This window comes from Elephantulus edwardii, unplaced genomic scaffold (assembly GCF_000299155.1).
Source record: "Elephantulus edwardii isolate Elephantulus edwardi_28Jun2011 unplaced genomic scaffold, EleEdw1.0 scaffold00031, whole genome shotgun sequence".
Taxonomy (NCBI): domain Eukaryota; kingdom Metazoa; phylum Chordata; class Mammalia; order Macroscelidea; family Macroscelididae; genus Elephantulus; species Elephantulus edwardii.
In genome coordinates, this window is record NW_006399781.1 from 7,719,237 (window position 1) to 7,731,568 (window position 12,332).

The 12,332-nt window shown below is 42.2% G+C and overlaps 1 protein-coding gene across 2 annotated transcripts in view; it reads right to left on the reverse strand.

Annotated features, from left to right (window-relative positions):
- ABCC5 (ATP-binding cassette, sub-family C (CFTR/MRP), member 5) overlaps window positions 1-12,332 on the reverse strand; it is a 102,047-nt gene that overhangs the window by 34,853 nt on the left and 54,862 nt on the right. Inside the window, exons 17-21 of one of the 2 annotated variants that reach the window (XM_006884059.1) lie at window positions 8,288-8,472; window positions 7,720-7,866; window positions 7,274-7,403; window positions 1,637-1,790; window positions 1,416-1,544 (exon numbers count right to left, since the gene is read on the reverse strand). In XM_006884059.1, coding sequence (XP_006884121.1) covers window positions 1,416-1,544; window positions 1,637-1,790; window positions 7,274-7,403; window positions 7,720-7,866; window positions 8,288-8,472 — 745 coding nt within the window. The remainder of the gene's footprint in view (window positions 1-1,415; window positions 1,545-1,636; window positions 1,791-7,273; window positions 7,404-7,719; window positions 7,867-8,287; window positions 8,473-12,332) is intronic. The other variant, XM_006884060.1, reaches the window with a different exon arrangement.

A 12,332-nucleotide genomic window follows, 5' to 3' on the forward strand; every position in this document is an offset into this window, starting at 1 on the left:
CTGAGGGGAAGACCCTGCTGTCTGTCACCTGGGGTCCCAGAGAGCAGAATTACACAGCAAGGAGTCGTACCAAGCAAATGTGTTTTGCTTTAGAAAAAAAGAAAAATCCCAAACCCTAAAAATCTTTAAAAAAAATATGTTCTTCAGAGAAAATTCAGAAGATGCAATGAAAAAAGAAAGAATGGAAAATTGCAGTAATCTCATCCCGCAGGTAAAACCACGGTTTATATTTCTAATTGGTTGTATTTCCTTCTAGTGCTGTTTCTTTAATGTGCTTATATTTATACTCTGTGTGTGTGTATGTACACCATTCATGTCACACACAGGATACGTCATTCTGCTTGAAGTTAAAATAAACTTTTTTTTTTCCATGTGCAAGTGAGATCTTTATTAATTGCACGGAAAATATCAATTATAAATATCAAAATTTGTAAAATGGCATTTCCCTGGTTGTCAAAATAAACTTTCTATAAAATGATTATTTTTGAGCTTTCTTACTCTGAATCTTCTTTTTAAATAATGGATATTTTGAAGGTGAAATATATACAGAGAATACAAAATGTAAAAGATAGAGGTTTTATAATTAAGGTCAGTCTCTCCCTCCCATGCTTCAACTAGCCAGTCCATTTAAAGAAGTAACTGTTGTCCAGGCCCTCACATCCCCTTCAGAGATATTCTAAAAGTTCTGTGTGCAGCACACACACTTCACAAGCAGCAGATCACACATGCACATCTGTATATTGCTCTTGTGGCTTAGTGGTAAGAAGTTGTGCTGTAATTCTAGAGGCAAGCAGTTTGAATCCACCAGCTGCTCCATTAGAGAAAGATGGGCAATTTCTTGCCATGTGGTTTACTGCCCCTGGGGAGGGTCAGCTGGGGAGGGGCTGGTTCTGACTCAACATTACACAATAACAACTACTACTACAGCTTAGAAATCATGTCCTATCAATGCTCCTAGTCACATTTTTAAGGGCCATATAATATTCTACTACATGGATACATCACAGATTTTCAGACTATTTCTCAATAGAAAAAGCTTAGAATGTTTGAAATTTCTTATCACATATTCTCAATAAGCAATAGCTATGAATGCACATTTTACCGACAACACTCAAAAGCTATATAAAAATGCCAGTCTAATGTCAATAACTACTATTTAATATACAAACAGCAGAATTCCATCAAATACAGTCATGCAAGAAAGAAAAACAAGACTCCAAACTTGTGTTTTATCTTCTCATTTGCTCAGAAAGGAGTCTTACCAAGTAAATGAATTTTAATCTGAGCCCAATTCTGCCTTACGGCACTAATGCCCTACACAATCTCCAACTTTGCCTTGGAAGGGACTCAGACTCTTACTAACTGCCTGGGATGCTGCCTCCCTTTGTAGCTCACTGGCCCCCATCAGCACTGACCTGTGCAGAAATTCCTGCCCTTTATTGTAGGCATGGATGGTGGCGAGGCCCTGTATGCTGGAGGTGATGTGGGAGAGGAAAGGAGACTGTGTGATATTGTCCAGTCGCTTCAGTTCTCGAATGAAAACCCTGGAGAGAAAAAGGTGTTCTGTGTCAGACTGGTCGATTAGCAGCTCGAGTTTCACCTGCTACCCTGGAAGACCTGAAAACATCCTTCCTACCTGGAGACAAGGTGGAGAACTGCGAAGAGGATGACAAGGGGTCCCACGGCCACAAGGAACCACGGAAAGACTCCTGCGATCATCCCAACACAGAAGAACACCAGGATGACATTCTGGATAAACATCTCAGCCTGGAATGGCAGGCGCACATCAACTGGGAAGCATAGAGGATAAGTGTCAGGTTACTGAGATCCAAAAAGAAGGAAAACTGAACCAAATATTAAAGTAAAGGAAAAGAGGCCCCACCCCTGGCTACCATTATGGCAAGTATGGATCAGAGATGTTCTAGAAAAATCCTAACCAAAAAGGGGCAATGTCAAACTGATTTCAAATTTGCTGGAACCAAAAAGAGAGCATGAGCCCTTGAAACTATTGCTCTAAGACTCTAAATCTTAACCCAAAAATACCCCCTGAAGTCTTTTTTCAAACCACACAACAGTGGTTAGGTGCTGTTGAGCAGGCTCTGTCTCTTATCACCCTACGTACAACAGGACAAATCCCTGCCTGGTCACGCACAATCTGCTAGGTGAAAGCCCACTGTTGCAGTCGCTATGTCAACCCATCCTGTCTTCCTTTCCTTCACTGGTGCTCTACTTTTCCAAGCCTGAAACCCCCTCTAAGGACTGGCCTCTCCTGATAACATGTCCCAAAGTATGCGAGAGGAAGTTTCACTATCTTCACTTCTAAGAGGCACTCTGGTTGCATTTCTTCCAATTGGTGAAGTATGTATATGTTAGATACTGTGTTTTCTTAAAGATCTATATGGGATCAAATGAACAGCAGCAATTAGAAAGATTAGAGGGTTTACGGGGCAGTGAGTGTATGTTAATGATGTAAAAATAACTTTGAAAAAGATGATGAAAATGGCTACATGACTTAGAGGAAGTAATCAGTCACTGAATTGTACACATAAGTATTGGTGTGTGTTCTGCTATGTATATTTTCCTTATTTTTTCTTGGGGTTATTTTGGTTTTGTTTTCTCTTTTTATTGCTATAAATATTTTCAACAACAACTTAGATCTTTAAATAATGGATTCCACTAAAATCCTACCTGAAGTTTATGATTTTGTATTCTGAATAAATGGATCAATGAGAAATCTAAAACTTGGTTGGCTAGTGTCATTTTCTTAACCCAATACAAGTCAGCTTGACCCTACTTTTGGCTCACTGGCTGTTGACCCTCATTAAACATTTTCTTCTTTCACAAAGTAACATGTGCTTGTTGTGAAATATGTAGGGAAGAAATATGCAAAAAGAAAATGAAAATCATCTACATGCTTACCAATCTCAATAAAATAATTTATGAAATTATTCTTCGTGGAACACTTTAAATATATATAAAAACTGAAAAAGAGTATAGAAACTCCAACAGTTCTCAACTTCCATCTTCTTGGCAGTCTTCCCTTCTCCACCCTACTATTTTTGGCTGGAGTATTTTCATGCAAAGCCCAGGTATGCTAATAACATCAATTTAAAATACATAAATGCACATATAAATATTTCAAAAACTTCATTTTTTCAGAGCAGTTTTGTTGTTAGGTGTCTTTTTGAGTACAACTCATAGTAACCCCATGAACAATAGATCTGAATCCTGTTTTTGTTGCTAGGTGTCTTTTGGAGTACAACTCCTAGTGACCCTATGAACAACAGATCTGAATCCTGTCCTGTCCTGTCCCATCCTCTTCAGCTCTAACAAACTTGAGCCAATTTTTGCAGTTACTGTGTCAAAACATCTCATGAGAGTCTTGCTCTCTTTCATTGATCTTGCACCTTCCCAAGCAAGTCTCCCTCTCCGAGGAATAGCCTCTCCTAGCAACATGCTCCAAGTATGGGAGACAAAGCTTTGTCACCCTTGCCTCCAACGAGCGCACTGGCTGCACCCTCCAAGACATAGCTGTTGTTCCTTCAGCACTCATCTCCAACCAACAGCTCAAAGGAATCAATTCTTCCTTATTCTTCTATTGTCCTTATTTATTGTCTATCTCTTAGATACATAGCAAAGGGTTAAAGAGACCGTGGATGAAATCAGGTGCATCTTAGTTTCAAACTGACAGCACTGTTCCTCAATAATCTGGAGAGGTCCCTGAGTGCAGACTTTCCCAGTGCAATGTGTCTTTTGATCTCCTGACTGGTAGTATCAAGAATGCGGATCATGGATCCAAGTAAGAAAAAGTCAATGACAGTTTCAATCTTTTCTCCATCTATTATGACATTGTCTATCGATCCAGTGGTGAGAATTTTTCTCTTCTTGATGCTGAAACAGAATCCATATTAAGTCCTCCTCAGGTTCAACTTTGAACTGTGAGGTTAGGGACCTCTCCAGAGTACTGAAGAGCAATGGTGTCTCTCTGGAGACTAAGGTGCATCTGATACAGGCCATGGTCTTTGCAATCACTTGTTATGCATCAGAGAGTTGGACAATGACTAGGGAGGATGGTAGGAGAATTGATGCCTTTGAGCTGTGGTGCTGGAGAAGAATATTGAGAGTACCATGGACTGCCAAGAAAACAAACAGATTCATCCTAGAGAGGGTTAAATCAGGCTGCTCCTTGGAGTCAAAGATTCTGAGGCTTCATCTGACATATTCTGGACATGTTGTAAGGAGGGACCGCTCCTTGGAGAGAGACATCAGGCTTGGTAGGGTGGAGGGATGGCGCAGGAGGGGAAGGTCCTCTATGAGATGGATTGATTCAGTGACTGGGGTAATCGGGATGGGTGTGTCAGAGACAGTGCGACTGGCACAGGACAGAGCAGAGTTTAGGGCTGTTGTACATAGGGTCGCTATGAGTTGCAAATGACTCGACAGCACATAACAGGTTCAACAAGCAAGGTTGTGTCATTTACATAATGCAGGTTGTGGATGAGTCTTCTTCTGATCCTGATGCCACATTCTTCTTCAGAGTCCAGCTTTTTTAATACTTTGCTCAGCACACACACTGATTAGTTACAGAAAAAGGCTACAACCCTAATACACACCTTTGTTAATTTTAAACCACGTAGTGCTTCCTTATTCTGTTTGTGGTCTGCTTCTGGATCATCTTCAACAGGATTTTGCTTGCATGTGAATTAATTATACTGTTTTGATAATTTCCATGTTCTGTTGAATCATCTTTCTTGGGAATAGGAATTAATAGGTATTGGTTCCAGCCAGTTGGCCAGGCAGCTGTCCTTGAAATTTCCTGGCATAGACTGGTGAGCATGTCCAGGGCTGTTAGTTGAAACATGTCAATTGGCATCCCATTGATTCCTGGGGCCTTACTTTTTGCGAACGTCTTCAGTGCAGCCTGAACTTCTTTCTTTATTATCATTGGATGTTGATCATATGGTACTTCCTGAAATATTTCAGTGTTGGCCAATTCTTTCTGATACAGTGATTCTGTGTCTTCTCTCCATCTTCTTTTGATGCTTCCTGGGTCAATCAAGATTTTGCCCATAGCACCTTTCAGTATTGAAACTCAAGTCTTGAATTTGCTTTTCAGTTTTTCCAATTTGAGAAATGCTGAGCCAGTTCTTCTTCCCTTTTTATTCTTCAATTCCACATCTCAGTAAATTCTGTTACGTTTATGGAAAAATTGCACAGAAAATAGTGTTTGCCTAACTCCCTCCTCCTGGGACACCATTTCTCCTAGTACTAATATCTTGCCACACTGTGTATGTTACAAATGAAATAATACTGATACTTTATTATTAGCTAAAGTGCATTAATTTATATTACGGTTCAGTTTGTGTGTGCATGTGTTTAGTTCTGACAAATGCTTACCATCACGTGTCCATCATCGCAGAATTATAGAGTCGTTCACTGATGTAAAAATGCCCTGTGCTCTTGTTCATCTTCTCCTCTCCTTTGGCAACCACTCACCTTTGCAATATCTCTGTATGCTGTCTTGCTTTTTCAGTCTGGCTTCTTTCACTTAGTAATGTGCATCTTAAGATTCCTCCACTTCCTTTTATAGCTCATTTCTTTGCATTGCTGAATAATGATCCGTTGTCTTACCTACTGAAGGACATCTTGGTTCCTTCCATTTTGGGGCACTTATGAGTAAAACTGCTATAAACATTTGTGTATAAGCTTACATTTGCAAATATTTTCATCTCACTTGAGCAAGTATCTAGGCATGTGATTGCTGGATCATATGGTAAACTCATGTCTCGTTAGTAAGAAACCTCTAAACTGTCTTTCCAAGCGGCTTTACTACCATATTCCCACCAACAGTGAGTGACGATTTCCTTGCTCTGTATCCTTGGCAGCATTTGGTGCTGTCAGTATTTTGGATTAGAGCCATTTGAATAGCAGTGTGAAATCCCTAGGTGGCACAAATCGTTAATCATTTGGCTGCTAACTGAAAGGTTTGCAGTTCGAATCTACCCAGAGGCACTTTAGTACATCAAGCCTGGCAATTCACTTCTGATAAATCAGCCTTTGGAAATCCTACAGACCACAGTTCTACTCTGACACACAAGTTAGAACTGGCTTGATGGCGGCTAGTTTGGTTTTGATTTAATATGGTATCTTTTTCCCCCCTCTCCTTTTATTTTCTTTTAATATAGTATCTTAATGTTTTATTTGCAATTCACTAAAGACATTCTGACCCATAACTGACCCTCCAGTGGGCTTCTAAGACTGTAAACTGTCCAGGAGGAGAATGTCCATCATTCTTCCTCATAGTTACTGGTAGATTTGAACTGCTAGAAATGTGGGGCCTTTGAGTTATCAGTGTAACTCTTAATGCGCGAAGTCATCTGAAGCTCTGAAGGACGTGTGATGCATCTTTTCACGGGTTTATTTACCATCTGCTTAGGTTCTTTGGTGAGATGCTCAGCATTTGTTTTATTGTTAAGTCTTTCCCCCTCCTTCATGTATAGTGTGTAAGTGTGCATATGTACTTGTGTGTTTGACATACATGAAATCATATTATGCATCAGTTTTGCAAATTATGATGGTTTAGATCCCTTCTCACCTGAGACCATAGCCTTATGCTGCCCTATCAATGTCTGAAACAAATTCTTCCTATTGAGGCAGGACAGTGAAAGGGCTCAACTCACAGCTTTGGTACCTAGTAGTTGTGTGATCTGGGGCAGGTTACTTAACTTCCCGAGAGCAGTTTCCTCGTGTGGTCAGTGAATGAAGTAATAATACTCATTTCATAAGTTTGTAGAGAGGATTAGGATAACAGGTGTAAACACTCAGAGTTAAACCCTTAATAAAATTTAGGTATAACTCTAATCCTAGGTTGGAGAGGATGTGCAAGTCCTAGTAGCTGGCACTGTCCATGAGGCAGCAGGCAATCTCCAGAGCCTGCCTCCAGTGCCAGGGCAACACCTAAAGGCATGTGCTGTGCAATTCCAGAGGCTCCTGCCCACAGCTTTTATGCTAGCTCAATCCTCTGAGCCAGTTTAGTAAGACTGAGTGGGAACATTAATGAGAGGTGAAAATGCAGATCGGCCCTTAGTCTAAATAGAAGTTGAAGCACAGAGAAAATACTGAAAACAAAAATGTTCCTGGTGAGAAAACCAGCAGCTAATGTGAAATTAGGATCTAAGGAAAAAAACAGGTCTGCATGTCTGGGGAATCATCTAGAAAGACTAGAGAGGACAGCAAGTTCCACAGCACAAAATAAAGGATGCGTGAGAGGTACCTTCATCCAAGTCTTTGGAAAACCTGTTGAGAATCCTTCCTGTGGGTGTTGTGTCAAAGAACTTCATTGGGCTCCGAAGGATCCTCCGGAACAGCTCATCATGGAGCCGAGAGGAGGCCCGCAGTGTACCCTGAGGGGTGGAGCACAGGGGGGATCAGAGCAAGGACCTGGGGACTCAGGCAGGCTCTGCAGTCAGTCATTCAGGCCACAGCTCAGCACAACACTCCAAGAGCTGGGAAAAGGGAGCTGGCCTGGGCACATAGTCAACCCTCAGGGAGGAAGGGGCTGGCCGACCCGCATGCCATGGTGAACAGGACACAAGGTGTTTCGGCTAAGGCCACCCAGCTTCCAGCGAGTGCTCGGACTACGCTAAGAGAGAGTGTGCTGGTAGGTGCCTGACCACTACAGTTAGCACGGGCCGGGGAGCAGAGGCCAGCACCACCTACCTTGACAAAGGCGACTCCACGAATGGCTTTCAGGATGAGCATGACGGCCATGGAGAGGGCATAGATGCTGGCGTAGTAATGCATGAGGGGGTTGTCCTTCATACTGTCGCTCACCACGGTCCTGTTCCCTTGAGTCACAGTGGTGTTCTGTGGGAAGGCAAGGTGCTCTGCGGCAGGGCTCTGATGGACAGTGTCCACCAGTGCCTTGCTCCAGGGGTCACCAGGTAAGGACCCCAGGACATGGCTATGCACACACACAGCAGCCTCTGCCTGCCTCCTGTTTCCTCACAGCGAAGGGCATGCAGCCGGCAGGCATCCTGGTGACTGGGAGCTCTACCGCCCTGGGAGCTTGCCAAAGGTGGATTTGATGGTCTGTTTTGTTTTTATATATACTTACACAGTTACATTAGGGACTCATCTTTTTCATTCTGGTTAATCCTTGGTCATCACTCATTTATTAGAAAACTAGAACTGTTTCCTTAAGAATAGCCAGAGACTCGGCTACAGGCAGATGATCCACACACACGATCTCTGCTTAGACAAGATCTCATTAAGGAGTGAACCTTACCCCACTTCCTTGCTTGATCCAGTAACTCAGCCACCAGGTACTGAAGGCAGTGCTGCCCACATTCAACACAAAAAGGGACATAATGACCAGGAATGCTAAGGGGCCGCCAGCAGCCTTGATGTAGACACCATACACTGACCAGGGCAATGACCCCTGCCCCTTTTCTTCAGCCTGCACCAGCTGTCCTAGGTAGGAGAAAAGAAAGTAGACTCAGAAGGAGAAAGCCATTCTCCTCAAGTTATGCCAACCCACAGAGCAACAGGTTCTCCCTGGAAAAGGTGAAGCCCGGCTGCTCCTTGGAAGCAAGGATTCTGAAGCTTCGTCTGACATACTTTGGACATGTTGCAAGGAGGGACCAGTCCTTCAAGAGGGACGTCATGGGAGGGTGGAGGGACAGCACAGGAGAGGAAGACCTTGGATGAGATGGACTGACTCAGTGACTGTGGTAATGGAGGTAGGTGTGTCAGAGATAGTGAAATTAGCACAGGATAGAGCAGGGTTTAGGGCTGTTGTACATTGGGTCACTATGAGTCACAGGTGATTTGACAACACATAACAACAATAATAACAACAGAGCAACAGAAGGGAAGGAGCCTACAATTCCAGGAGGCTCTAGATTAGAATAATTTCCTAGTTATCAGCAGCATTCATTCAGCTGCTCAGGCCCAGTATGAAGCCCCTGCAGAGGATGCACACCAGCTCTCCACCATGAGCTCTGTCTGGTAAGGCAGGCCGAGGAGCACATCCTTACAATACAGTAACAGAAGCATATGCAAGGCAGGATGACACCATTTAGACGGCACACCTGACCTACTTGGGGGATTATGGTGCCATTAGCAGGGAGGTATGAGAGATTTTCTATGCAGGATGAGAGGTCAATCAAAGATAACCAGGTAGATATCAGAAGAGGAAATTAGCACAGGCCCCTGGAGGGACGGAAAGGTATGCACAGATCAACTCTTCAGCATCATATAAGCACAGGGAATGCCAAGAAATAAGGGGGAAATAAATTGGCTGAGACACTTAAACTCTGCCCTCCATACAAGAATGTCTCAAGAATGGGTTACAAATATGTCAAGATTCACTCCATCTGTCCTGCTGGACGAGGTAACCTGGGACGGCCAGAATGTCCACACTGGGTACCTCTGTGTGCCTCTTCCACTAGCCCAGAGCCCCATACACAACAGCACGTTCTATGCATGCCATGGTAGAGAAAATATGGCTTTTTTTTTCTTGTATACTATCAAGTCAGATTCTACTGGCACAGGAGGAGACTGCGCCTCCTTCTTCAGCAGAGTAACTGGTGTATTCGAACAGTGCACCTTCAAGATTGCAGCGTAGCTTCTTGCCACTAGGCTACCAGAGCTCCCTTTGGAAGTATAGCTTCGAAAGTGGGAAAGGCATGCACACCCATGTTTATCGCGGCTTTGTTCACAATAGCAAGAAGCTAGAAACAACCTAAGTGCCCATCAACAAACGAATGCATAGAGAAGCTGTGGTATATTCCCACAATGGAATACTATGCTGCTTTGAAAAACAAGGAACTCATGCAATATTATACAAAATGGGTGACCCTGGAGGACATTATGCTGAGTGAAGTATCTTAGTCACAAAAGGACAAATACTGCATGATGCCACTGTTGTAAAACAGGACTGACCTTGGGGTTGGAGGGAGACAAAGAAAGATGGGTTCAATAATGTATACTGCATTGAAACAGATGAGGGATAGAACTGTTTAAAACGGATATGTGATTAGGTATTTTTGTCATGACAGGAGTCCAGAGCGAAGGCTCCATAATGGAGTGGACTTCGGGGGAGGGATTATAAAACAGTGAAAGAATTTTTCCTTTACTTTTCAAACAGAAGAGTGTATGGGGGTGGGCAGGGAGAAACTGCAACAATGAATGAATGGAAATTCAAAGTCTCTATAAATTTTCATTGAAATTAATAACAAATTTTTTTTTAAAGTGGGAAAGGCTTCATGCAGGCAAACAAGGTGGACTGTTTTTAACTAGCTCTCTCAAGACGGTGTGGAGGGCAGCTGTCATTGGTGGCAGACTACAGAAACAATCCATAGGTTCAGTGGAGAAGATATCTCCAATGGTCTCCCTGTGTGGCCAGCTGACTAACGCTGACATGAGCATACAGAGAAATGGCAGCACAGGGAGCTCCTCTGCCTCTTCCTCATAATGTCCAATTATCTAGGAATAAGGAGTCCTGGTCATACAGTAGTTAAAGCCCTCAGGTGCTAACCAAAACGTTAGTGGTTCAAACCCACAAGCCAGCTACTTCATGAGAGAAAGATGTGGCAGTCTGATTCCATAGACTGCAGCCTTGGGCTTCCAGGTCCAGCATCAACACCCACCCTGCAGCAATTTGTGGAGCAGCTCAAGCTGGAGGTGAGAGGGAGAGGCTCAAGGTCCTCAAGGCCGCTGAAGGGTTACAACAGCCCTGCATACAGAAGGCTTGCAAATGCCCTGCTGACTGGTGGGGCAACCAGAAGCAACCTTTTCTGGGAGCCCAAATTCTGTGCTTTACTCTGAAGACAAGGCAGAAGTTAGCTGAGGGATGCCTTCAAGCACAAAGTGATGAATGATGGCCTCCAAGCTTCAAGAAACATTTTTCTCTAGCCAAACAACTTTTAGACATTTGAGACCTTTCCTACAGCCCAGTCCTGTAGCTCAAAATCTGCAGAAATGGATGTGTTTCTACTCAAATTAAGAAAATGGTGAAGTAGTAGGCTTCTATATAATAATAACCTGGTTCTTTGAGTGGAAAGCTTTATACTTAAGAGAAACAAAAAGTTTACCAAATATAACAACATAAACCTTTTTTAAAAGTGAATCACTGTTGATTTTATACCTGGAATACCATGAGTATGTTTTGTTTACATTTTAAGAAGGAAAACCATTTTGTTTATTGAAAGAAAAATATTTATCATTTGTTCCCAAGAACTTTATACCATAACAAAATACGAACTTTTTTCCTAAGGTTACAACTTCTAAATGAAGATAAGCAAGTACAAGCAGTCCCCTCATGAATGAGTTCCCTTCCTAGGTCTGACTTCAAGTCAAATTTGTACGTAAGTCAAACAGGTATAGTTTATATCTAACGCCAGTCAAATATTTGTCTTAGTGTGTAGCACACCTTTCTGTGCATAGAAAATGATGACAAAACACTTCTAGATACAAGAAAACCTCTTTAGCATAGTTGAAATAATAGCACCTAACACAATGTTCTGATGCAAATCACAACATTGTATCCATTTGATATCATGTCTGTGCCTAAAAATGTTAATAAAATTGGCTTTATTGGTGGTATGTGAGACATTTGTAAATCAGGGGCTTCCTACATGAAATTTGGGGGAAAATTGTTGTTGCTAGTAGGTGCTGTCAAGTCAACTAAAACTCAAAGCAATTCCATGAACAACATAGCAAAGCCCTGCCCTATCCTGTGCCCTCGTCACACTCTGCCACATTCTTGCCCACTGTTACAGACATTGTGTCACACCACCTCCCTCAGTCTCTTTCTCTCCTTCCCAGCATGATGTCTCTTCCCAAGGACTGGACTCTCCTCACAATGTGCCAAAGTATATGAGGTGAATTTTCACCATCTTTACCTCTAAGGAATACTCTGGTTATACTTCCTTCAAGACAGATTTGTTCGTTCTTTTGGCAATTCATGGGATATTCCAATACTCTTTGCCAACACCATAATTCAATGATTCTTTTTTGATCTTCCTTATTTACTACTCAAATTTCAGACTTCACTAATTAAATGATGACTTAATTTTTCCTAAATGAGCAAACAGTTTTATGTTTAACATTAAACATTGGAGCTGTTTCTTACCAAATGTGCTTGGAAAGATTTTTGTTATGTATTAGGTTGAACCCTCCTGCATTAAAAGCAGTACGTTTTTTAGTCGTCATTCTACTTTAAAAAGAGACCTCTCTTCAACATAGTAAAAAGTATCTATGAAAACCCAAGAGCCAACATTGTTCTTAATGGAGAGAGGTTAAAGGCATTCCCTTTAAGAACAGGAACA